Source organism: Gallinula chloropus (assembly GCF_964237585.1).
Source record: "Gallinula chloropus genome assembly, chromosome: 6".
Classification (NCBI taxonomy): domain Eukaryota; kingdom Metazoa; phylum Chordata; class Aves; order Gruiformes; family Rallidae; genus Gallinula; species Gallinula chloropus.
In genome coordinates this window covers 6828325-6856323 of record NC_140091.1, presented here as the reverse complement: position 1 = coordinate 6856323, position 27999 = coordinate 6828325, and the positions used below count along the sequence as shown (strand labels likewise).

Genomic DNA, 27999 nt, shown 5'->3' with positions numbered 1-27999 from the left:
ACCTGTGGTACACAGCACTGCGGGGCACCACGTCATTTTTATTTTAATATTTTATGGTAAGGGAGAACATTCAGAGTTGAGGTGTAAGCTTTGATGTCCTTGATGGAAGTGGCGTTAGTCATCAAAGAAGATGGGGGCAAGAAAATGAGATGAGGTATTTCACCAGACGAAGAAGTCTGTACTTCTGAGAGCGCTGCAACCTCCGTGTCCCCTTCGTGCTTTCCATACCCAACCACCTGCAAGAGAGTCACCAGGAGAGAAATTTGGCTCTAAGCTTCTACTTGGACCTCATTCCCTGTTCATCTGCCCTGACAATTAACTACTTAACTGTCCCTCTGTTCCACATTTCTAGTTATTACTGTTGCTGAAATTGCATTTATGTGGCAAAAAGCTAGATTAGAGCTCTTTCACCATAACCCAGGCTGGGCACTCTGAGGTCCTCCAGGTTTGACCCTGCAGCAGTTGGCAGCACAGGCTGATGAACACTCACGTGTACACTGAGCACTTTCTTTTTGTTGCTTCTGTGTGCTTGGAACCAGGTGACCAGGTCTGACTTCGTAACATGGTTCAGAGCTTCAATCTGAAAGCCACAGGAATGAGGTATAAGTAAGGGTAAAGCTGGTTTCTCTACACACAACATCCCAGGAGGCAAAAGCACCTTTTGAAAATACCAAGTAGCTTTAGAATCTGCATCACCCCCACTTCAGCCTCTGCATTTCAAACTGCTGTAAAAGGCAAAGGGGACATGGTGCTGTTCCCTTTGGCATCACTTAACAAGGAGGGACCACCAACCTCACGGGCCAGCCTGTCAAAGAGATACTGCTGCGTCACAACTTCATTCCAGTTCCTGTCTACTTCTTCTCCAAGATGGGAGTCTTCACATTCCTTAAGTTTTATCAAAGCTGTAACCTTCAGTTGAAAACAAGACAAAACAATTGGTTTCAAACCACTGTTAATGTACCATCATCATCTTCACCCAAGTTGAAAGAAACCCAGATTACATTTATGAGATGGATCATTGCTTTCAAACTCTACTGTAAAGGGAGAGCGAGCAAGTGCAGAACTGAGTCACAGGCAAGATGTAAAAGTCAGCCCTTTGCCCAGAAAAGCCTCAGAAAGATGCCAGTTACACAGAACCAAACCCATCAGTGTAGGTCTTGCTGCACCATTCAAGGAAGAACTTCTCAAGCTCAAGTTTTACCTACCTGGGTGCTAAAAGCATCTTCAGTTAAATGCTTGATTTTCTCTTCAAAGCAAGAAAGAAACTCCTCTATTTTCTTGTCAACCAATTCAGAGCTAAAAGAGAGTTAAATAATTAAATCAGGCAGGAAAAGAAAAGAACAACCAACCACACCCAGGGGTAAAGTAGCAGAACAGCCCTCAAATAATGAGGGACTGCTGGGGACAGGCTCACCTCCCTCCCCCAAGAAGCTCACAGTCCAGTGAACAGCAACTCTTCTCTCTTCCCTAGCAGCAGGAAGAAACCCCAGGCTCTCATTTTTAGCTACATTAACTATAGCCCAAGCAGCACAAGGAGCTGCCGCTGTGATGTGATGGGGGCCCTGAGCAGCAGTATGTGCTGGAGGCTGCTGCACCAGGAAGCCCAACCTCAGCCCTGCCTGTAGATACTTCTGTCCCATGGCACTGACACAACAGCACAGTGAAGCGATGGCTTGTGTGGCTTCTCAAACATTAAAACCTTCCCAGATGCCACAGCCCTCAGGAACAGAAGTGTCCTCCACAGGTTAAAACTCCAGGCCGCAGTACTCTGCACTAATTAAAGTTTCACTGATTCATTGTTACCTTTCCTGAGTTCATGTTTTTCACTGACCCTTCCAATCTGGCCAGTCCAACACCAATCCTAGTCCCAACTCTGAACAAAACCAGGACAGGGGTCTGGCTGCAGAACAACCAGACAGGATTTACTGGGCAATAGGTGCAGCTCTCCTGGCAGAGTCTCTGCACAAGGGCAGTGGGACAGTTCCCTTAGTCTCAAGATTACTTTTCCCTCTTCCAAGGGAACGCTGCAGTTTACGAAGCTTAAGGCTATTGCTTAGGTTAGACATGGGTTTTCAGTCACTGTGCCATAAGTGTCAGCCAGCAGTGTCACATGCTAAGGCCCTATGTTCTCCCTACACATTCCCTTTGGGCTCTTAACTCCCCTCACAGAACTAAAAAAATCCCACAACTCTGGGGCCTGAAGCAGATGGGAACTCCTCAAGGAGAGCAGGGGCACTGAAAAGCTCAAGCAAAAGCAAGCTGAAACCAGCTCTGACCTGACCTCACAGAACAAGATGGAGTGAAACTCTCTGAGTAATACCTCTTCAACCAAATGCTGTGTAAATACCCCACTACAACAAAATACAACATGTAAACATGGTCACATCAGCCAGGCCTGGCTGCCAGGCCCAGCTGGGAGGCCATGGCCTGACCAGGTCACCTGCAATGGGCACTGCCCAAGGCTGGGGCCAGTGTGAACATTAACCACGGTGCACTTACTTGTATTTAGTTGCCTGGGTTGCTACTGTGACTGAGAAGCCAAGAATGCCAGAAGTATTCCTGCAGGTGGGGTACACGTGGTAGCTTTACCAAAAAAAGAGGGGGGGAACAATAGAGTCATTCCACAAACACAAGCACATTTCATTCACTAGTTACAACTGTTGGTACTTCTGAAAGAAAAATCTGAGCTAGAAGGAAATTAAAGATGACTGAGACTTTCTATTTCCTACATCATTGCACTTCAATGTTTCCTCATTTTTCAGAAACCCTTTTAGCTTGGCAGAGTGTCTGTGTTTGTGTTCCTGCAAACAAACTCAGCAGGGCAGCACGTTCGAGCTGCGAAAAGCTCGTTCCAGTTTCCTGAGGTAGAGGGGGGTGCCTCTGAGGGAGGCTGCTCCACCCCACCGAGCCGCTGCGACAACAGCCCCAGGGAGTGGGGAGCTGATTTAGGAAGTGGAAGGAACAACTTTGCACTGAGTAATTCGGTGTGAACAATCTAGTAACAGATAAAATCCTTAGGGGACTCAGAAACAACGTGACAGCAGCTTGTATGGATGGTGTTCACGTGCCTGTGCTGCTGTTGCCATTACAGTAACTGAGGAATCAGCCACCCAGCCAAAGCGGTTTCCAGAGTACAAGTATGAAGGAACAGCAAACACAGGCACCTAGGAGCCATCCTCTGCTGCAACTCACCCGAGGGTCTGCTTGGTTCTCAGGAAGTCAAAGCAAGGCTCCTCCATGTGCATCTGAAACGGAGCACAGACGCGTTACAGCAGAAGCCGCCCCTCAGGCTCCACACTGAAACGTGATCATGACGTGCAAGAACAGCTCAACTGCTGCCTTTCCCACTACACCCATGGAGCTACCAGAGGTCTCAATCTTTTGGGTGAGGAGCTAAGAGAAGAGACCTCTATGCTGCCCAACACTGCAGCAGTCTGGGGATCCTGTCCCAAACTCCCAGAAGTTTAATCAGAGCAAGGAACAGATACATGCTGTCCCCTTTGCACCATCTAGCCCTGTGCCTGTATCTTGGCTCCAAGCACCATCTTCAGACACAAACACTAACTTACCACAAGCAGCTCCATAAGGGTGTATTCCCTCAGGTTCCTGGCACCTGACTGGAAAGAAAATGAAAAATTTAGGGTGACTTCATGGAGTTACAGTGCTACAGCTCAGGCTGCAGTGGCAGTTGTGGCACACACCCCAGCCTGGACTATGGCACTGAATTACAATTCCCATGGGGGGCTCAACTTCAGAAGAGAGAGCAGGGCTCAGCCCAGGACCCCTGCACCAGTGTGAGGACACCAGGAAATTGCCAAGGAACAAACCCAGCTACCAGCCAGGAGAGGAAGGTGCTGGTATTGGGGAACACCACAGGCAGAGAGCCCACCTGGGTTTAGCTTCATAGGCTGAGGACCTGTGTTTATATGCACTCTGTAACACCTCCACTGGCACAGCTGTGACCTAAGTACAACTGCAGCATCAGCAGCTACCAGAGCAGATGCACTGGCACACACCAAGCTTGTTATTGCCACGTTACCTGGTAATACACTGTCACTTCAGAGTTGGCATCACCTTTGTTGAGAGTTTTCACCTTACAGAGCAGATGTGTGTTTGGCAAATCCACCACCCGGAACTGAACAGGGCAGGGATGGACCAGAGGAGAGAACTGGAGCTTTCTGAAGGGAGCACAAACAGCAAAGCATCAGATGCCAGTTCACACCTCCCCCAAAACCAACACAACACCCAGGTGCTGACACGCTCGGCCTGGCACTGTTTGCCCCTTCCCCAAACCAGAACAATGTCCTGCCTGACTGGCCATGACGACCGGTCACCTCCTGTGAACAGCAGCAGCACTGTATCCACAGGGGACAAGGGAATTTCTGCCTCCCTCCCACCCTGACCCCTTCCCTCCCAAAAAGATCCTTAACTCGATTACAGTTTCCACAGGAGTGATGCAAGAGTCAGAGATACTCACTGAACAACGTAATTGAGAAAGTCCTTTGCTTCCTAGGAGAGAAAACAAACAGAGGTTTTATTTGGAAGAGAAGGATGACCCCAATTCACAGCCCAGTGCATCACTTAAGAAAAAGTGACCCTCCAGCAAAGAACAGCCGAGCTCTGCTACACCATCTACATCCCTGTCCCTCAGACACCTCTGCACCAGGCAGCAAAGCAAACACTCTCCAGGCAGTTTCTTGTACTGTAACTTCTCCAGGAGGAGAATGCAGAATGCAGAGAACCAGCACCAGCCATCGCAACAGCAGAGGGTGCACACAGGAGGAGGTTAAGGCCTCTCTTGCGCATGAAGCTGGAGACTCTTGGGCTTAAGTGGAGGAAATGGAAGTACAAGAAACAGTAAAACTGATGGAGAAGTTCCAGGGCTGCCACACAGCAAGAGGAGCTCAGCTCACACACAGGCTGCAGCAGTAAAAACATTCTGAATGCAGAGTCATAGCAGATGGCAATTACACCCTCAGACATCCTTCTGTCCCATGGCTCCAGAGGGGACAGCTGACATTACAACAATCTGACCTCTCAAAGGAGGCTTTAAACAGCCAAACACCACCAGCTACTGCAGCACAAACCATAACTGCAGCAGGTTTCCCTCCTGTGCCACACCCAGGCACGCAATGCTGCTGGATACACGGGGCTGAGCCCCATTACAGCCCTCTTCTATAAGTCTGACAGGACTCTCTGTGACCTACTCCAAGGTACATATCTAGAATACTGCAGGTGTTCAACAAGCCTGAACACAACTGGATCTTGGGGAAGCCTGACCAAGCCACACAGGCAAATGCATTTCTACTGTAAGTGCACTTTGAGGGAAGCCTATTCCTGTGGCACCACCACAGTAACTCCTCAACATGAAATGCATCAATACAGCAGCAGAGGAAACACGGTACACGTGTATTTCCACCAGGTTTTTCCCTCTCTGCAGTTTAAACCCAAATACCTGTAAAAAAAATCCCTCTCTGTTCAAACTGGCAACTCCAGACTGCCCAGTGGCTCACACAGATGGGCACTCCCGAGCTGTCAGAGGTGAAGCTGCCAGCGAGCTCCAGACTGCACAGAAGATGCAGGCAGCTGAGCGCTGGAGTTGTGGCAACCACGTTAAAGCACATTTAAAGAACAAGTCAGAGTGCATGGCAGCTGCTGAAACTGTACTTACTCTGCTCGTGAAGTTTCCTTGTACGAGACCCTCTACAAAGAGCTGTGATTTGAAAGCCTTAACAAAGGAGGAGAGAGACTCGATGGAAAGGCCTTTCATCAGCGTCTGGTACTTATCTATCATGGACCACCGGCCGTGCTCTAGAATCAGGAGACGCACGTCCCTGCAATGTGAGAAGGAAAACAGAAGCAATGCTGTCAAGAGCTGTTCCATGAAAGGGATCCCATTTCTGAGTCAGGACTGTGCTAGAGACAGGAAGGATGGGAGCACTGCCACAAGCTGACCCTGCCCTCCCGCAGCGCCTGCTGTTGCCTACAGGTCACTTCAAAGCAGCAGCTACCTGGATGCCTAATCCAACACATCTGATACGCTGCTTGAGCTAAGTCAAGCTAACCCTGGAACAAGCCTCCACTAGCAGAGAGCAGTGATTCCAAGCTCTTCAGCTCAACCTCAATGCTTACTGTGAAGCTGCTTTTTGCCCTGCCCCACAACTCACTTGGCCAGAGTCTCGGGTTTGATGAGGATGTTGAAGTATGTTTTCTTCAGCTGCTCTGTTATCATTTCAAAAACTGCTGGAGTAAAGCTGAAGTCAGACAAGTAATCAATGATGAGCTGAAATAAAAGCTGCAAAGAAAACAGTTTTAAGTCAGGGTGGTTTTGGTTCGTCAGTTTGGTTTGGGTCTTTTTGTTTGGCTTTTGTTTTCTGTTTTAAGAAGAACCAATTTCAACTTAATCCTATATTAAAAAATCCTCATTATTTATTTGGTTAACATAAGAGACATGTGGGGTTACTGAAGCACATTCCTCAGTTCTGTTACATGTTCTTAACTAACCAATTCCATACCAAACTAGTCACATTCAAAAGCACCACATTCTTAGAAAGGGACTGAAATAAGCTCAGCATCCCAAACCAAGAGGAGTTTCCACACTCTGTTGAAACAAATTTAGCCTCTGGAGCCAACATTCCTGCATTAGATATTCCAGTTTTTCCTTTTACAGCTGAGCAGCACAGTGGACAGAGCACCATTCATGATTCAAAAAGAATATTCAGACCGTGCCATTGGCACCTCTGGCTTTTTTTGTTAAACCTCCCATTAATAAGCCTGACAGATGATTGACAGTCTTGTTAAAGCTCCAGGCAAGCTCTTGCAATGAAAGTCTAAGAGAGCTTGGCAGTTGTCTCCTCTTCAATCACTACATCCTCTCTGTGCTCCCCATGTCTTACATGGCCAGCATTTAGAGAAGGGCAACAGGGATCCCTAACACTCCTAAGGTAAGCCCTGAGCAACCCAACAAAGAAAAAACACACCCCAAATGAGCATGTTCAGAAGCTGCATCCCCAAAGTCCATCTGTGAACAGAACCTGTTTCCAGGGACACTTCAGAGTGCAAGCAGATGGCCGTAGCTTGTAGATGGAGAGGCCCTAACGCTGTGTGGACATGGGAGACTCACAGCTCTTTTTAAAGGAAAAGCTGTTAGAGCTTAATGGAGATACAGCTGTTACTGAAAGGAAGATTTTTCTTAAGTCAGCCTAGTGTCAGCAGCTTGTCTAAGTGAGTAAAACTGCCTCTTTATGGACATAAGCACACAGGAGAGCATGTGCTGCATTACCCCCGTGTCTGAACAGGGACACAAAACCTTCCCATGTAAAATACCTCCTTGAAACATTCAAAGCTCCAGCCAGCTGGGCTCCAGCTGCCAGGCCAAAAAGCACAGACACTGAAAAGCCACAGGCATAAAAGTATTTCTAAGATCCACAGTACTTACAGGTAGTTTATGATTGAATCCTTTCACTCGAATGACTAAGCCGTGCTCTCCAGCTACCAGCTTGTATTCCAACTGAGCCACGTCTGCTTCATAAGCTGGTTCACCCAGATTGTGGGAAAGGATGTTTACAAACGTGTCAAACAAAACTATGCTGGGTGGAGAAAAGGGCAGAGAGAAAAATCAAAGATAAAATCAAGCCCAATGAGTTTGACAGCACACAAGTTCTCCAACAGAAACGAATGCTTGAGTAAAATGAGATTCAAGGGGAAATTCTCAGCAAACCTGAAAACAAAGAAGGAAAGTTTCCCTTTGCCTAGAAAGCACATGCCACTACTTAACAATTCCTTGAACATTCAGCTGTTCTTTGCAGTGATTTAAGATTTCTTCAAGGTAGGAATGCACACTGTATCAACACTTTGCTCAACACTTTGGAGAGTCACAGCAGAGGAGATCCTTACATTCTGTGTGAAGGAATGGGGGACAGGTGGACTTGGTTCTGTTGGAGACTTGAGTAATAAGAGATAATTAATCTCTCAAGGTAAGCTACAGCAAATCAGGCTACACAACATAGCAGCTGCAGTCTGATTTTTGTTACTGCCTGGATTCCCATTCAAAGCTCAAACTTGCACTGGGGTAACAGACCACAAAACTCCTACACATCTCTCTGCTACAGGGAGGACCTGTGGCTTTCCCTAGGTGTGGGAATGGAATTACTCTGCAAGATCAGCATAAACAATCCAATCCTCACTTTTCTGCAGACTGCTGGATCAATGGAGAGATCAGATGGAAGCGAACATAACCTGGTGGGGGGAAAAGAAACTTGAATGAGCAATTGTACAAAAAGTCACAGCTTTCTGAAGTGAAATGTAATTCCACTGGGTTATTCTTTGGTTACAATCTGATTCTAGTGAAAATGGCCATTCTGCTATAAATGTATTTTTGCTTATAGTAAGTCATCAACAAACGTCTTCTCTTTCTCACTCCCCAAAACTTCCCTTAAAATTACCAAATAATAGAAAATACAAAGCTGTGCTTTGCAGAATACTGACATGAAGTGACCAATATAAATAAAAAACTCCACAAAGCATCTGTTTACAGACACTAAAAAATGTGACACTCCACTCGAAAGCAGCAACATATTTTCCACATTTGTCTCAGGTCCAGGCTATAGTTTTCTCTTTCTGGAGAGCAGATGAGTCTTTTCTAATTCATCTGTTCATGTCCAAACCTTCATCTTGGTATCAATATTCTGTCTGCCAAATTCTGTCCCCAGTCAGACCTTCAGAAGTCAGTATATTTCAGTGACTCCACTTTTTAACCTGCTGAATCAACAGTTTCTTTTTTGCAAGGTGGTTTACCTGCTTTTTTATTGTAGCAAAATTTTTATGTAACACATCAAAGGGACCATGAAAGAGGTGATAGTAAACATTGAGTTTCAATGGTGAACACTATGGAGGGTTATTTGCCTTCAAATAAATTCCAGCTAGTTAAAACAGGGACTTCCTACTCTTTGAAAAGCCCTATGCATTTACCTTTTGGGATTTTGAATTTATCATCCTTCCTGTACCAGAGACAGCCTTGTTGTGTGCTTAGTGTTTTGACTGGATATTCTGTCTCAGGGCAGTCAGCAACTTTCAAAGCAAAGTCAGTGGCTAACAGAGAAAAAAACAAACCAAGACCAGAAGTTAGTGGGTTTCACAGACACAGCCAGGCAACATGCACAAAAACCTTCCAAATCATCAACAATATACATCTTCTCCCTCCCAGTTCCCTAAATAATATGTGGTAATGCTTTCCCAGACCCAAAGAACATCAGAAGAGCGGCTCTGAAGCAATGCTGAAATGGTGATGTTGCATTCCATCCAGCATACATGTCATGGGTTTATTTTCATTTGGTTTGGACAACAAAGCCAGATGGTATCTAGATGCTTTCAAAACCAGCAGGATTAAGTAAATAAAACTGTACTCCAGGGTGTCTGGAACTGTGTGTTAACTCCCACTGACTGTGGTAAGGCCTGCTCTGTTATGGCTACGTGATCTGTAAGTTTACACCTCAGAAAAGCTCAGATCCTTTAAAAAAAAGAACATTACATAGAATTCAGGTGGACATAGTTCCCATTTCTTTAAAAACTAGGCTGATGTGCAGATGGAAATGAATGTTGTTTCTAAACTATAGGGAATTCTCAAATAAGTTACTGAGGGAAAAATTCACTCATGCTCAGGAGCCTTACCTATGTATTTGTTTTCTTCTGGAAGGTGTAAATCCTGATTTAATTCAAAGTCACTGGCCCACAAATCACTCCAGTACTTGTCAATATCTATCAAGAAACATGAAAAGCATTTAGTTTAAGGGAAAGTTAATGCTATCCTATTTCCTAGGCCAATCATCTCATCTCTTGGCTATCCCCATGAAGACTTCCAGTACAACAGGAGTTTCTTAACATTATCTGGTTCATTACATCATGGCTCTTTCTAAATCCATTCCTACAAACTCCCCTGGAGTAGGACTATGAACTATTTGACTATGATGAGGTCAGTAAAGCACTGAGGATTCATTTCCCTACTACCATGTGGTTGTATTTTGCCTTGTTACCCTTTTAATGTCTAACTTATGAATCTAACATTCCCCAAGTTTCTATTGCCATTTTACCTTCCACGCTGTACTGTGTTCCAAACCACCTCTCTTTTAGATGACACTGGCCTTCATTGGCAGCAGACAGCAAAACAATGTTGGCTCTCTGAGGACTGAGCTGGTTGAGGGCATCAGCAATGATCTACAAGTTCAAGACAATATTTCAGTTAAAACACAACGCTGGCTCTGCCTGACCCAGCAAAGACTTCTTAGTCTGAACATAACAACAAGACAATGTAAGAAGCTTACAAAAAAGGAGATTTGCTGAGTATAAAGAGATTCAATTAATACAAAACCTGTGCCTGTATTATCCCTAATTATACACCTATGTAGGTGCCTACATTAAACAGCATGCTTATGTTTTCCTTGCATCAAAACATGTAATCAGAGTTCAAAGAGTATTTACCTCGGGCTTGTATTCAAACAAGAGCTGGTCTCCTGTCAGAAAATCCTCCTTCTGAAACAACTGCATGTTCTCACAAAGGCTTTCCACATAGTCGACTGGATCTGTCTGTAAACAAATAAAGCTATTTTTCATGTAATCAGAAAACTGAAATATCAATATTCTACTCTGAGAAGAGCTTGACTGGTCAGGTATGTTGAGCACGAGTTGCCTGCCCTGCATGTTACGGCATTTGGTTTCGGTTATTAAACTAAATATATTTCATCACCATACCTAATCCTCAGGACTCCCCTGAGAAACCCAAAATGTCAGACATCACCTTTATAGAAGAAATGTCCTTGAGCATGTGTTTACAGAGATGGACCCTACTAGGTTAAAGACCCAGTAGAATGTACTCCTCGCCTCCAGGGAACATAAGCAGAGTCGTGCAGTTCAAGACAAAGTGATCTGGAAGTTGGGAAGAACAAGCTGAGGAACTGCTGCTGCTTGAATAACTCTTAATTCTGCTCCTTTCTGTGATGTGCAGCATGAGGAGGAAGAAATTCTCCTACATGGACATCAAAGTACAGATTGCCTTTTAGCTGTGTAAGTGGAGAGCTTCTTCCTGAGTGTTTTGGGGATTTTTTTGAGCCAGCCAGCATCATACTGTAGATTCTGGGTCCAGATAGAGCCCGCACAGTTCACCTGAAAATGGGTGAGTTTGACACATCTGTGTCTTATAAACACAGAGGTAAACATGAGCAAAAATTTCTTAAGAGGCTGTACATCTGAGGAAACATTAAACCCCTCCTGGGTCACATAACTGCCTCTCACAAAACCACGCCTCTGTGGCTATTTTTCTTTAGGATGGCCACATACCAGTTGTATCAACCAGAAGAGTGATGTGCCATGACTGTGTCATTCATCTGTCCCTAAGATGCACAACCCTGTCACAAAAGCACAAAGATATCTCCACTCCCTGCTTTCTGAGTTAAAACCCTGCAGAATAAGCCAGAATTCTATTGATCACTCAAAGTCAGCTGGCCGAAAAGGCAGGGCTCTCAACAGCAGCTATTTCCCCAGTCCCAACTCGGGTGTTTTCTATTCCCAGCTGGCCTGATGCTGAGAATATACAGTCTATTAGAGCAGTAACAGTTTTGGGGAACATACAGTTCTAGCTGGGAGTACTGAAGGAATTTAATGAAAGAGATTAGGGATTCCTCAAAGGTCAAGCTTATAGTTTGTTCTAAGTCATGTAGATAGATGAGCAAATTGTGCAAACTTACTAAGCATGCAGTCTAACCATTAAGCCTATTAACATTTAACCCCATGACTGTCGAACTGGTTTGTGGGTCACAAGTGGGAGTCAAGTCACCAAAATCAAAAGAATAACAAAAGAAGGCTGATTAGCAAACACTTTAAGAAGAGTATTTTCTTCATCCCTCAACCACCAGAGACTCCCTGAAGCCCACCAGAAAGAATTATTGCGTATGCAGCATAAACTTTGACATATATAATTGAATTCCTGGAAATCTAATGTTTATGGAGATTAGATCTCAGAAAATGTATTCAATATGTATGATCTTGCAACATGAATTCTCTGTTATCTCACTAATTCATCGGAGCACTCATGGTGCAATGATCCCCAGTGCTGCAATAAAGAATGCCTGCTTAACAGTTACATTGGGACTCTGACTGTTGAGTGAATTTCTATGTTTCAGTAATAAAAAGAACCAGTAAGATCAGTAAGAACCTTTCAGCACTAAGTAGGTTCATTTTGATGAAAAAGTCCAACTTCAGATTGGACAACCTCTGTTGACAGTGATTAAAGACAGAATTACAAAACTGTATGTAGGGTGACAGGCATTCCTTCCTTCCTTCCTTCCTGGTGTGCCCAATGTCCTAAACAGCCATTCTTCACACATTTCCAGCTCTTCTTCACTGCTCTGGGGAGAACTTTTGTTAGGAAGACAGTCTGTTGTAATCTTGTAACTGTTGAGCTTCACTATCACATCCATAAAAGCTGTATTCCACTAGAAATTACACATAACATTTTAAAAAATGCACTTGTAAATCAGTGTAAACTCGTTCCTCCCACAGAAATCCACCGCTCTGTTACCTATCGCCTGCGGCTGTTGGCAGCAGTCCTTGCTGTCTGCATCACTTGCAAATCCTCTCCTGTCACTCAAAGGCCACTCACGACACTCAATATCCTCCATATGCTAGTTTGGAAGCAGAGCTACAGATGCAAGGGTTTGCTAAAAATGACATTTCTAACATCCTGATGCTCTGAGCAGACTGGCAGGTCTTGAGAGAGTCTGAAAATACTTGGAGCATCTGGAAAGGAAAAAACTCCACCTTCAATATTTCCTATTCTCTTTTTTTTTTCTCTCCTTCCTGCATCTGTGTATCTTAAAGAAACCAACAATCAGTGACGCTCTCAAGCCACAGATGTGGTATATGGGTCCATTTTCCCAAAAGGAAACTTTAGTGACACTCAAAACCAGTGCTACTTAAGAAAAAGATCATGGCTAAATGCAGTGACTAAGGGAGTCAATGCAGTGAGGCTTCTCAAATTATCTAAACTGTATTCCCTTCTTTTTCTTTAATAAAAAAAACCAAGTAAGATTTCTGCTAATTGCTACTTCAGTAAGCCAAGGAAGACTCACACTTAACTGGGTAATGTTGTAAGGGCAGAGGAGAGGTTGTTAGCACCCCAGCCTGCATGAGACCAGGCCTCCAGCAAGCCACCCCTTTCACACAGCTTTTCTACACCCAGAAATCAGCACTGCCCAAGCAGCTTAAAGATAAATTCAGCAAAAATACAAAAAAAGCCCCAACAAATTTGCAGAGCACTACAGAATCCTACACACAAGGACCTAATGATTAAAACATGAAAAGAGCCTACCTACAGGCAGAGCATGAAAAAAGTAATTCTGTTAAGGGAAAGTCACAGTATTTCCTCACCCAGAATATATAATCTTTTTCAGCAAAATGCAGTCTCATTAAATGCATAATGTGTTTCTGGTTGAATAGAACTTTGAAAATGTGTTTCAAAATTAAAATGATTCACTTCTATCAATGCAAAGCAGTGGATGAATACCTGTTCCTGGTAGTGAAATTCATTAGCTTCAATCTTCTGTATTTCTTCCCATATTCTGTAAAGGAGGGAGAACAGAAGTGAATGTTCTCCATTATTCCACAACATTTATCAAGAATCTGGGAAAAAGCAGTCTTCTAGGAAAGGCATCAAGGGTACCTGAACGAATCTGAACCGACAAGAAGTTGAAGCCAGTACTACACACACTTCCCTTCCACCCAAAAGGGCATTTCTCAACTGGCAGAAAGTTCTGCTACTTTCCAAAGAGGAAGACTTAACTATAAAGAGCCAAAATCTGATAGCAAATTAACATAAAATCTAACACTAGCGCACCACAGTCCTGACTTCCACAGATTTGGCTCAACAAATTTATTTAAATAAATGCAAAACTGCACCTTACACCTACACTAGTTCAACTGACTAAAATCAGAACTCAAACCAAACTAAAAGCACCACGAAACCAGCATAAACAAACGGATTTTTAAACTTTAACTTATCCATTTCCCACAGAGACAAGCTTTACTGCTGACTCACCACTCATGCTCTAGTAACCCCACAAAAAGTGCAAATACTACAAATAACAGGCTGATGGAGAAGGACAGTCTTGCCACCATGTGATGGTAGTGGCCAACACTTGCCTTTTATCTGGCCCTCTTTTCTGCAGCATCTTCACATACTGAAATACAACATGGGCCACCTGCAGACAGAAAGGAATAGATTAATTTTATCAGACATTAGGAAAACAGTAAAGAAAAGCAAGTTGCAGTAAACCATACCTCATAGAAGTGCTTGTAACCTTCATCAGTCAATGTCACAGAAATGCTGAAGATGGAATAAGTGGAGTTCTGCTCAAATCCTGTCTCACCATTTCCTCCATATAATGCAAGAGCCCAAAATCTGTGGAAGAGTTAAAGGTACTTACTAATTACTCATTTTTTGTGAGCTCAGTTACAATTAACAAATCATAGCTCTTCTTCAATGGCTTTCAATCCATTTACAGTTTACACAAAGCTTTTCCAACATAAGAACCTCAGGGCACAGAACTGAGGAGCAGTGACAAAGCTAAGCTCCTTTCTGGAGATCTGTGAAAGATCAGGTGCAGATATTGCTGACCCATGCGTCACAGACCAGAAATCAATTATTTCTTTCATATACACACAAAATAGAGTTTGCCTTTATTTTAACAACAGCAAAGCATTTAATATCTATGCTTAAAAAGTACATACTTTTTCCTAAGGAAAGAAAGGACACTGCCTTTGCCTTCATGTCCCACCAACCAGGAAATATAATGAAGAGGCTTCACCCTGAAAGGAAATTTGAAGGATGTTTTAAATGCCACAAGGCAATAGGTTCCACAGAAAGAACTCCAATCACTAGATAAATGACTAAAATATACACTGTCTGCCTCTGCATGGCAAGTTTTGCACTTTCAGGCACCATTATGATAAGGAGATAAAAATGTGGGAGTTAGAACATAATGAGTGATCTGAGTCAGTGAGGAATGACGTTAAATCAGCTGCATACCAATTCCACTCACTTTAGAAAGGGAACCTTATCTGCATCAGTTTAATGAATTTAAAAAATGGTGCCCTAGCTGAACACAATTAATCTGCAACACAAATTAATGAGATTCTTTGGTTTGTTGTGAAAGTCAATAAACTATGACATAAAGATGGTAGAAGTGCAGCACCACTGTACCTGTAATACTGTTCTTGTGGTGGAAGCGCCCAAGTGATACTCAGTGAATGAACCTTCCTGATGGGAACAACTGAACACAAACAAATGCAGTGAATATAAATACACAGGATTAGACATAGATAAGAAATTTTACACAAAGTGTAAGGAATGGTTAATAGCTATTCAGAACTACACAGAATTATTCTATGAAGTGTCCAGCTCCCACAGAGGAAATATGAAACTCCACAATGCAAAACCTTGAGAGAAATCTGTTTTACTCACCTCTGTAAAGCTTGTGAAATTCTGGCGTGTCAAAAGGCTGAGTCAGATGGCCAAAGCTGGGTTTGGGTAAACCACTTCAAAGCAAAATTAAAGTGTGATGTTACTGGCAAGGATTCAAGAGACAAACGACTAAATGACAAGATCATCATGACTTGTACACTGAGATCATCACAAGATGTAAGCATCCACAGCTCTGAGTGACAGAGGCGGTACACCAGACACCCAGACAACAGCCCTTAACAAAGGGTGCAGCCCAGGATCCACCCTGCCTAAAGCTGAAGGCAACCTGGCATTCACTTGCACTCTGCCCACACAACAGAGTAACTACCAAGACTCAGATCTCTCCTCCCTCTCCTCCTGCCCAAGGCAGTACCAATAAAAAGCTCACTTTCCCAACAGGGGAAAGGAAAGCTCAGCACAGCAAACGATTTCCTGAGCTGGCCCTGGATGCTCAGAATCCTGATGGACTGTCTTGTGGGGAAGCAGGAATGAGAAGGACTGGGGGAGGGAAAGACACATCTGTCTCTGGTTGGCATTAAGACTTTCACAAGCACATTTCCATGCAAAACAGAAATAAAGACCTTGCAAAAAGCAGAAAATTAAAGGGGAAATAAAGTGCTTTTGAAGTTAGTAAAGCTTTTGCAGAACCAACCCCCTTTTCAGGCAGCACACTGGGGTAAATTATTAGAAAAAAAGATGCCACCTTCAAGATACCACTTGGATTAAAGATATGGTTTTAAATTTATTTTGCTGCTAATTATTTTTGACATAAAGCAGAGATAAACGTGAAATGATAATCTAGGTTTGCATGATTTGTAAAAAAAAATTGAGGTATCAGCACATATTAATGAAACACTGCTGCAAGTCAGCACCACACCCCTTGCAAGGAAATAATTATTAAGCATAAACAAAATCTTCCTGAAACAATTAATGCCAGTCTTTAATTTCCAAAGTTATCTTTTTTTTTCCCCCTGGATAAGGATGTCAATTAGCAAATGTTAATTTCCTTAGTTTCTCCAGTACAGGTGTATTTTTTTAAACACCATCATTTTAGGAACAGGTAATTTTATAATTTGTAATGCCTTCATGCATCAAAAGAACCTTACTTATTTGGGATCTCAGAGAAGATTTCTGTCACCCACTTTTCCAATGTATCCAGTGTTTCTAATAAGGAGAGAAAAAAAAACAGCAGACAGAAATGCAATTTCCTGAAGATCTAAAACAAATTCTTTATCTTACCTCACCAATACAGTTATTCTAAAGAGGCTGCACATCAGTGTATTTTAAATTTGCAAAGTTCTAAATTAGAGGCTTCAAGGCTGTTGGTTTGAGCCAATTCTTAATATTCACAGAACTGTATCTTTGGCCACAGCTGTGATTTTGCATGAAGGGCTGAAATCTCAGGCTGATACAACTGGGATTTGAAGTTCAGTCGTACCTGGTGTGATGGTAAAAAGGAATTACTGACTTAGGGATCTACAAATTGACCAGTACTTGCTAGACTCATTCCATCACTCTATGGTAAGAATATACACCACCAAATTTCACACCCAAATGCTGTCCTGCAGTCCTAAGAATTCCTTCTTCCCATCCTCTAAGGGAAATATGTGAAGAACCAGAAGTTTATGGTCTTTTTTTAAATGACCAATTGGAAATTGCTTGTTTATGCAAGCATTCCAAATTCCCAATGCAATGCAGCATATGCTAATCAACAGCAACAACAAAGGTAGGATGGGGTGTGGGGAGTATTAATGGTTTCTTTTGTTTTAACAGAGGTAGAAATATAAAGTTGACCTGGCTGGCTATCATTTGCCCTTTTTTTTTTTTCCTCCCAGTCACCAGAAGAAACATTACAATCCATCACTACATAAATGATTATCCAAGAGGCACTGAATACCTCAAGTATTTTACAGTCTAGACAGAAAATAAAAGCATAGGAGAAGAAATACCACTTCTATTATTACCATCTCCATTTTACAGATGGAATTTGCAATCGTTTCAGCACTAAACAAAGCCCCTAAGCACAAACATAACTTGAATACACACAACAGTTTATTTTTAGATCTACTACATGCTTAACTTCTAAGAAATTTATTTGGCTTATTCTCAGCAGAAACAACCCAGAGGTCTGAAGTTCTTTGCTAAAATTTAACTCAATTCCATTTGCATAGAACTTTCAAGTCTATGGGGAAAAACCTTAGAAATTCTACTTTTCCTAGAGAACTGTGTTTTAAGACCTCTGAAGTGCCCCAAACAGAGCGAGTGGGAGACCCAGACTCAGCCTCCCCATCATTTTCTGTGGAGATTCACTGCTGATGGCAGATAAACCAGCAGCATAAAGTGGTCCAACTCTACATTCCTACAGATTCTTTTTTAAATATATCTCTGAGATTTTACCTTCTGCATTAGTCTGGAACCTATTCAACAGTTTCAGTTAAAAGTTTCTCAAGAAGTGGCAGGGTGACAATAACACAGCACAGCTGCTGCTCAAGTTTCTTTTGGAAACCAGGCTAAGATCCACATATAAATAAATAACCTCCTGCAGGACTGGTCAGTCCACTACAACAGCTTGGGTTAGAGCCGAACTGGTGCCCAAAGCCCTACACCACCAGCAGCAACAAGCCTGGTTTTAAGGATCAAGTGCTATTACCTTTAGATTGTACAACTAAAGTCATATAGTGAGCAGAGTAATGGTGCTGCCAGAAGTCCCTCAGTCTGGTGTAGGTATCGATGTTGTTCATTTTAGGCCCATGTTTGAGTGTATCTGCATTACCTGCAAGCATTGAAAGGTGGTTAGTGATCTAGATTGCTGTCTGTGTCAAGACCAGATATATAGTACTTCTTTTCCTCCCCTGGCACAGTAAACACATTAAAAAAATGTAACAGAAATTCAGAGCTAAACTAATGTTAACTCAAGTTTAATATCTTCCCATTTCTAGTTTCTATTATAAGGACAGTTGATGTTTCTATGACAAGGGAGGACAGAGTCCTCCTGCATTATCAGATCACCTGTAACATGGACTGCACAGCTCGTTGTGTGCTGCCAGCTATTTCCTCAGCAATGGAACTCACAGAACAGGGAAAAATGATATAAAAATTACCTACATTTCAAACTGGCTAAGTCTTTATAAATCACACTGCAATTTACATGCTCCCAGCACCATGAGGGTGAGGGTGCTAGGGCTCTGACTGTCCAGGAGAGCAAGAACAAATTTCCCTTCTGCTCCACTCACATGGCTGTGAAGATCTACTTCTGCAAGTTCAACAGGGAATTATTTATACTTTAAAAAGTCTCCATAGACACAAATCCAGAAATACTTTATTTTTCTGGGAAATTTTAATAGCAAAACCCAAGTTTAAGCAAGACAGAGATGACTCAGAGAGCACCACCTTCACATTAACAGCAAGTTACATGATTATATGCCTAGGGCAACCTAGCTTAAATATCAACAAAAGGCAGTACCAGAATGAAAATATCTTAAGAAGCAGACAGCTACAGCTCCTTTCAGTCCCAAACATTTTACTGTAAAATGCATAATTGCCCTAATACTTCTGAGCAAAGCTGTTGTTTGCTGTGATAAGACAGCTCACATTAGTGCATCTTTTAAGTGGTTAAACATTTAAGTATCATCCCCACTTTATAACAGAAATTGAGAACTTACCCCAAAAAAATTTCTTCATAGGATGTCCAGGCCTGGCAAGACTCCCAAATAGCATCTCCTTTCTGTTTGCATCAGAGGGTCTTGCTAGCTGATACTCTGTTACAGAATTTGCAGTGGTATGCATCAAAATTCGAGGTTGTGTTCCAACAAAACAAAGCAAAGCAAAAACCCCAACCAAACTGAAAAGGAGTCACTCTGCATTGACACAGCCTGGAATTTGTTTTAATGTATGATGAATGAGTGAAACAGGACAAGGACTTGCTAGCAGCAGTTGATCTAAGTCAAGAGAACAGGAAAAACGGAGCTTATTGCTGAGAACTAAAGAACAGGATGATAAGGAGGGGAAGCATGTAAAGCCCCAACCTGTCCTATCTGAACACTCTCAATCTGTTAAATTTATCAGGGCCACAAGGCCACCAATATTCTGTGTGGTCAGGCCCTGCAGAAAGGACAAGAGAACAATTACAAACCTGCTTCTCCCATGAGAAGAACAACTTCTAGCCTAATAATCAAGTGAAAAAAAAATTGAAAGCTGAGAAAAATAGTTTCCAAAAATGCAGCTTTACAATCAGTTTATGCTAATCTAAATATGACATTCTGTCAAAATCAAGAATTTACCCTCCTTGAACTGCATTTTCCTGTTCTGGTTTTTGCTGGTAATAAGAAACGTGCAGAGCAGAACTGTAAACCAATTCTTTTGTCTGGGTTATTCTGCAGCCAGTTCATCAAGCTGACTAAATTTACTGGGCAGTGCATTCCTCCTGTGTAAATACAAGGGAAGCAGTGGATCTGCATGATGAAAGAGGTTCAACTGAAGGCATAAACTGGCTTAAGCTGTCACAGAACCACACCTTAACTCAAAAACAGGTCCTTGTTTATACTGACACTTAACTAAATTCAAAGGTCAAATTGCCCATTTTTCCTTGTCAGAAGATGGTGAATGGGGATAAATTTTTGAACCAGTTTGTGTACCTGCCAATGACAGGCTTTTTTCTAAAACAATTAGGTTTTGTCAGCAGTCTGGAGATAATCTTTGCATATTAGAAAACCAAGTGAATGCTCCACTCCTATGCCTGGTTCAATTTTCTCCTGTGAAGCAACTTTGTAGTTAATGAAGGCATTAGAATAAGGAGACAAATACAAAATCACCTCAACTGATTTTATTAACTCCACATAGGACTGGAGAGAGCACCGGAGCTATGCTGGAGCTATAGGAAAGTTGTTCACTAACAAGCATTCTTGTGCTTGTATGATTACCCCACCACTTACTGCCTAAACACTTACAATGATTAATTTCTAATTCAAGAACTGAGACAGTAAACTCTCTCAGTGATGGAACTACATTCAGTCTTCCCCCTCTAACAGCCACTGATATCCATGAAACTTGAAGAGGATTTTAATCTGTCGAGTTAGGCAAATTTGACTGCTCAGAAAGGTAGTCCAAAATGGAAACTAATAAACATCATTACAAAATATGTTTTGTGTCTTTAAGATGGGCTAGCCAGACAGGAAAAGATACTCTTACTTACCACTGTCTACAGCCTCGACTTCTCGGTCTATCGCATCCCTGATCATCAGTGGGTGGATAAAGAACTGTGCCCACCTACAAAACAGATAATTTACATACTCTTCTTCAGTGTCAAATGAGCTAGTGCAAAAAACAGCAATTAAACCCAATGTCTACTAGTTTAGTTTATAAAGTTGCTTGCCTTACTCCAAATGATACAATTCTCGACTATATTGTCTTACGGAATGACAAAAAAGCCAGTTTTGTGACAAAAACCAAAGGGCAGGGCTCCCCAGCTCCATACAGTGGGAATGAACTGGTTGGATACAGCAGGATATGATGCTAATGGGTGCAGGATCATCTGCCTTTGCATCCTAAGAATGATCATACCAGATCCGAGATGTGATCCAGCTGGTGGAAGTAAAAGGTTAACAGTAATACATTGCTGATGGGAGTTCTACTACTGCAGGGACCATTAAGCTAAAGACCACTGAAAGGTGATGTCTTTCACTTTTCCAAACACCTGAAAAAGCCAGACTAATCCACAAATGAAAGCTGAATTTGGCCTAGTAAGATTTAGGCAACAATTGGTAAAACCTGCACACTATTCTCCGTGTCATCACAGGAATGTATTGTGATCAAAGTAAGTTCATAGTGGAGTCTACTGTCCTCCTGAGATATTCTACAGCATCAAGAATACTCAGCTGCCATGCCACCATGCATGGGTCATTTCCTTTCAGTGAAGGAAACCATGTCAAGAGGTGGTGCTCCGTTTTCCCAAACGTACACCCCACAGCACAGAAGAGCCAGTTAAATACTTTCTGGCAAAAGACACAGACTTAACCTGCACTGGGTTAAATTTATCCTTCTGAGGCACACACTATACCATAACTTTCCAGGCTGCCCTCCCACCCACCATGATGGATTATGACTTGGAAACAGACAAAAAAAAATTTAGAACAAGCACTAAATCTATCAGGACAGATATTTCACAGGATGAGTCAGTAGGACTCTGGGAGCACTTCCACTCTGAGCAGTTGTCATGTTGCATAAGATTTCTTTGGTCATCAATGCTACTAGTTTAAGGCTGCTAAAGCAGTCGAAAAGCTACGTGCATTAAGATTTACACATGGATCCCAAGTAATCACACAGCAGCTACACAGGCACTACCTCAACAAGTAGTAAGATACCCAAAGGCAAACAATATTTTCCTTATATTCAGTAATCTCTGTGGTAGCACCTATGGAAGTTCAGCAACATGACCCCAAAATGAAAAGCTGAACAGCTACACCCAAGCTCCTGAGGCACATGCAAACATTTCTTAACACCTCATCACCACTTAAATGAAATTACCTATCAAGAGCTTCTTTGAAATACTTCCTCTGCACATCAAACTGGAAGACTGTTCGCTCACAGTCAGTCGAAGCGTTGTCACTGCCCCCGTGTTTCTTCAGAAACGCATCAAACCCGTTCTCATCTGGGTACTTCAAACTGCCCATAAAAACCACTGGAACAAAAATCACCAAAATCACCAAGATTACATGAATTTGATAACATTAATTGCAGCTATAGCAAGCCCTCTTCAGCAGCGTTACCTACAACTCACTGCACACACGTAGAGACTGACTACTAAACTGCAACAGACTGTGTGATCTGTCCAATAACTAGTGCAAGCTGTCCTCAGCAGAAGGCCCAAACAGGCTGGAAACAAAAGTGCCTTTTTCTAGGCATGATGGACCTCAATTGGTCAAGAATACATCTGGTCAGAAACTTCACGTGCTTTCTGTACATGTATTACTATTTCATCATCCTTCACTAGGGAGATAAAGGTGTGTGACCTTAATGCACAGCCTGCCAAAGAGCATAACACACTTTGTCCCATAGTAAAAGTTCCTTGTTAAATTGGTGTTTTTATAAAACCAAATTCTGGGGTAGCTGAAATGATACTAAAAGACTAGAGAAATTCAGAGAGAGATAGCACTCATTTTGCACTGAAGCTGGAGAAAATGAAATAGAAGCAGATACATACTGTGTTCCAGGAAGTGTGCTAAGCCAGGCAGATCTTCGGGATCGGAGAAGCTGCCAACAGCAACGCAGAGGGCTGCTGCAGACTAGAGAAAATACAACACTCTCAGTATAGGCTGCTTCCAGAAACACTTGGGGAAGATGACAGAAGTATAAGATAAATCAACCAGGGCAGGCACAATAAACAGGTCTAGTCTGAGTGCTTTATCACAAGGTTTCAGAGCACAAGAAAGCATGCTCTGTATTTTTTCACTCTACAGCTTTAAGTACATACCTGCTTTTCTGTACAGCCTCTCTTTCTTGTCTCCTCCTTTTCAGCCAGCTCTTCTAATTCACTGTCATCAGGATCATTGAAGTCCTCATTATCTCCATCATTGTCTTCTGCCTCATCTTCCTCATCACAGTCCTCATCATCAAAACCTTCTCTACCATCTTCAATCTCAGCTCCAGAGTCATCTTCTTCATCACTTTCCTCTTCAGATTCATCCTCCTCATCATCATCGGTTTCCTCCTCCTCATCCTCCTCAGATAAAGCAGCTGGGGCATCATCCAAGTAATTCAAATCCGAAATCAAAAGTGCACATAAGCCATTTTGCAGTTTGATATACCTGAAAAAAATAATTATCTGCAATGAATGCTCTCATTTCCCAAATGACAATTTCCAGAATCACAAAAATGTCTCTATTTCCTACAATAGTTCCCTGGTCTTCAACTGATATCTCCTAATGAAAAGCTAGTGGTAGCTAAGGGGGTGAGAAGTTTTATAGGACAGTGAAAACACTCTTCTACTATTTAATAGCTGTAAGCACTTCCAGGTAGCAGCAGCAGCCCTTCTCCTCATAAGGTCAGGAACACCAACTGGGGCTTTTACTTCTCCCTTTGTGAAGTATTTAAGCTACTCACACCCTCCCAGAAAACTCTGCACAGTGGAAATAATATCTTAGTCTTTGCCTCTAAATAGGTCCCAAACACTGCATTTTATTCAAATTTATCAATTAAATGGGGTCCACAGACACAGCAGGTATGTGTTCAAGGTAAGTCACAGGGTGTTCATTGGGTGACTGTCAAGAAGCAATATACAGTGTTCTCTGTGTGCACATATAGAACTTTATATATATATGCATGCACACATATAAATACACACATGCACATATATATATATATATAAACCACTATTCTACAACTTTTCAGGCACAGGACTGCAAGCACCAATGTTCTGCACTATGAGATCTCTCAGCAGCATTCGTTTCAACAGTCACAATTCATTGAATTAGTCAGAGCACTCTGGGAGCCTGTGCTGGCTAGTATGCCAGCTGCAGAAAGGAAGGAATGCTGAATCCAGGAAATACTTGAGCCAACCTACAAAGTAGCATGATACACACAGGTGGTATCCAATCCAACCATGAGAGAGAAAAAAAAAAAACAGGTAGCATAAAAAGAAACTGTGGTCACATCCCACACTCCCACAAAAAACCTGAGTTACAGAGTAAGTTTATAACAGTTCAAAACTTTGCAGTGTGGCCACTGCAATAATTAGGCAGCAGAAATTTCAGAGATTTCCAGCTCAAGCTACATGGTAAGTACCCAAAAGAAAAACAGAAGACACAGCGTGTTTTCCAACTGCACGGTTCCCAATGTTCCTCACAAATGTCATTCATGGGTATCGCTATGCTATTTCAATGGTTCCCAGCAATAAAAGCATGTGTTGCTACCAATATCCCAATTCAAAACATGAAGTCAGCATGTATTACACTTCTCAGTAGAGCTGCAGCCACCAGCTATAGCTCTGCAAACCACAAACGGCCTTGGAAACAGGTTACCCCAATTTCATGGGTATGTATTTGAAAGGAAAGGGGTAAACAGGGGACAAGAGTTATGCACAGGAAAAACAACACTTCTTGGACAACCAAGTCTATGAAAAACACTAACATATGTTTAATAGTTGTGTTAAGTTTAGGAATTATGACCACTCACCCAAGTGGAATTGATAGCACTTCCTCTGGGTTAGGGTTTCATAACCATTAACACACCCCTTTTGCTTGGGGCAGGTTTGCTGAGCAGCACAAATCTGTTCCAGTCAAAAGCACAAGTGCATTTTTGTTCATTTAAACTCCAGCACACAGCGTATGACTTGCAGAGATGCTATGACTAACTGTAGGAAGTACAGATAGTCTGAGATCCATGCTAATGTCTGGGTATAAATTTAATCATCCATACATTCTGAAAATCTGTTTGCATCATATACATATGTCACATCAGGCAGCTGTGGCACTTCTGAATGCACAACAGGGATCCTAAAAACAGATATACTGTACATTCGGATGCTTCAGCCTCTGGGGAGCTCAGATCAAGAATCCCAGGTGGTGACAAGCCAACAGTGGGTCTTCCAGCACAACCAACATCTTCACCTCCATATACAACTGTCCTCTTCAGGTGGTCACAGCCCATGGAGAGTACTGGCTGCCCAGTGATCTGTGGACAGTCATGGAAAGTGAAGGACAGAATAATGCTGTTCTTCCAGAACAAGGTGCCACAGAGCTGTTCAGCCAGGCGTATCCAGTGGCTCTGGTTGATCCTTTCCACATCACCTCCACGACACTAATGGAGCAGATGACGCTAATTTTACATTACTCATCTTCAGGCTTGTGGGTGTTACACACCAGGGCAGAAAGCACCTAGCAAGGCAACAATTGAACTAATCTGCTGTTGAAGGCTATCAGATCTCACTTCAGGAGACTCTAGAACAGTTTAGGTTATACTGAGTAGAGGCACCAACTGATGTGGGTGTTCTTTTTCCATGGTTCAGTCCAATGGAAAAGGACAAGTGTAATCAACACCTACCTATCAATTAGTACACAAAATATAGCACAAAAATGCCATCCCAATGTAGGAAGAGAAGCAAGCATAGTTCAACTGGGATGGGGTTTTTTTTGAAGGACTATACACACTGATACAAATAAGGCTTAAATATAAAATGTGGATTTTTAAAACTACTGTAATAAACATCATAGAATTGTTCTTACACAAAGTTTTTTTTCTTGTATTGATGGTAACTGTTTAGGTATTAAGTAAGTATTGAAATACACATCAATGCACAGTAAACACTTAGAGAAGTGTTTTCAGTTACCAAATTACCCAAATCAAGCAATACAAGCCCAGGAAATTCCACAAATGGGTGAACGTAAATAAAACATACATTTTGGCAAAGATAACCACTCACTCATAGTTGTAATAAAACCAACTTTCACTAGGACAGTAATTCTTTATCCCAACAGACTCACTTTTGAAAGCATTCTGCAATCTGTCAGAACTCTTGGTTTATAATCACTGTGTTTGAGACAATAAAATGTAACATTTTCCACTGAGTTCAGACTGATGTCACCAGACAGGCAATTAGGCCCCCTGTGACTGGTCTGCAGTAAACATTGTAACTGATGCAGGAACAGAGGAGAAAGTGTATATGCATCATCAAATCACCTGCCTGTAACATCTACTTGGGAGGTCTGGTCTAGAGTTAATGGAGACAGGTTTGCTTTACTTTCAGCCACACTGAGTTCTCCTTCCTAAGGGTAATGTTTGCACCTGCTCCATGCAAGGCTCACTCCCCACACATGGAAATACGTCCAAAAAGTTGTGACTTTCTGCTTCCAACTGCAAAACTACCTGTTAAGTGCAGACAGTAGGAACTTTCCAAAGCATTGGTATTAGTTGATCTTATGCTGTAAGCAAACACACTCTCCAATTCTCCACACATAGAGAAGGCTTCTGAGCCTAATAGAGAGCCAGTGACTGTTTTCAGATAGTGAAGGCAGAAGTCTCCTAAGCTGACAGTGGTGAACAAAGTAAGACAAACCTTCTGTAAAGTAGCACCAGTATGAACACCAGCAGGAGAGACAGACAGAGATCCAGAGGAAGCAGCAAGGAAGTAGGGCAAGAAGGAAGGGAGCAGGTTTCTCCCTAAGCCAGTAGACAGAGTCCTCTTCACGCAGCCAGCAGGGAATTTCATTGTCAACCAATGTCACTGCGAATCCAAAATTCAGCTCCAGGCTTAGGCTAATTCTCCACTGGCTGCACAGATTAGACATTATGAAAAGTGAAGGAAAAAACCTCCTGCATCTCTGAGAAGGCCTGAATAATCTGCCCAACAGAAAGAAGTTGTAACAGTGTCCCTTCAAGGATGACTGCCTTACAGCACCCAAAGAGCTTGACCTCCGCTGGCATTCTCAGCTGCATCTCTCACTGTGAGGTGGCCCCAGATGCTGTGGGCTGTGCTCAGGGAAGGTGATCTTTTTTAGCACTTGCAGGGGTATTGTTCAGAAATACATAAATGAAAACACAAAACCAAGATAGCAGCATAAAAGTCATTTTTGTCCCAACCCACAGATATTTGGGTTAAAACCTGGAAGCTTATCTAAGCCAGGAAGAGTAGCAGACTTTGTAAAAGTTGGTATCTGCTCTGCATTATCTTAACTGCATTTTGCAACTACATTTTGCACTTCAGCTTAACACTTTCAGCCCGGAGCTGCCCAGAGGAGATCTGCAAACTAACAACTCAGCACAGCTGGCTCTTCAAAGCATTCCACCGCAGCGTACTGCCTTCCACCAAGTACCCACGCTTTCTCCCCAAGCCCATCACCGCACACAAACCAGCCGGCTCACCTGCAGCAGACACACACCCGAGCACCCTCAGTCTCCATTTTTTCACAGAGAGGCCCCTAATTCCCCCGGTCACCAAGCCCAACTTCAAGCACCCGAGGCTCCAGCCGTGCTGGAGCGCCCAGTGGGCTCGGGACGCGGGGCAGGCCGGCACCCAGCTCCGCACTCGCCTCCTCCCTCCGGCCAGGGCTGGTTTTCCGTGGGCAGGAGGAGAGGGGAGGCCCCGGCCTACCGCAGAGCCCAGCCGGGGGCTGCCTCAACCCCACCCCCGCCCTGAGCCTCCCCGGACCACCGGCCTCCGGGAGGAGACCCGACGCCGCCGGCCCTCACCGATATTGCTTGGGGTCGCTGGGGGACTTGACGATGTCGGGGTCGCCGAGGTTGGCACCGGGACCGGTATCCCCGCGATCCTCCTCCTCCCCGTGAGGCGAGCGGCCTCTGGTGTCGCGGCCGCCCTCCCCGGCCTGCTGCCCCATCGCCAGCTCCGGGCTGCTGTAGCTGGACGTCGCCTTGTTCCTGCCGGGCATGGCGGCGGTCGCACCGCACCACAGCGGTCGGGCAACGGCGCGCACGGGCCGCCCGGCCACGCCGCGACCCGCCAGGCCGCGGGCCCCCACCCGCACCGCTCGGCCCCTCCG

At 43.2% G+C, this 27999-nt stretch overlaps 1 protein-coding gene across 1 annotated transcript; it reads right to left on the bottom strand.

Annotated features, from left to right (window-relative positions):
- Positions 1-10: 10 nt before the first annotated feature.
- NRDC (nardilysin convertase) lies at positions 11-27986 on the bottom strand. Its single transcript, XM_084266335.1, has 31 exons — positions 27692-27986; positions 22980-23313; positions 22710-22791; positions 22034-22187; positions 20703-20776; positions 19174-19269; positions 18162-18284; positions 16618-16675; positions 15512-15585; positions 15251-15320; positions 14779-14856; positions 14329-14449; positions 14191-14249; positions 13556-13610; positions 10477-10581; positions 10089-10212; positions 9670-9756; positions 8971-9090; positions 8187-8238; positions 7439-7589; positions 6168-6295; positions 5672-5834; positions 4478-4509; positions 4040-4178; positions 3570-3617; positions 3193-3245; positions 2500-2583; positions 1206-1296; positions 793-909; positions 491-580; positions 11-236 (listed from the first exon to the last, which is right to left on the bottom strand). The coding sequence occupies exons 1-31, from the start codon at positions 27886-27888 to the stop codon at positions 39-41; spliced, it is 3357 nt and encodes a 1118-aa protein (XP_084122461.1). The 5' UTR covers positions 27889-27986; the 3' UTR covers positions 11-38.
- Between the last annotated feature and the right edge of the window lie 13 nt (positions 27987-27999).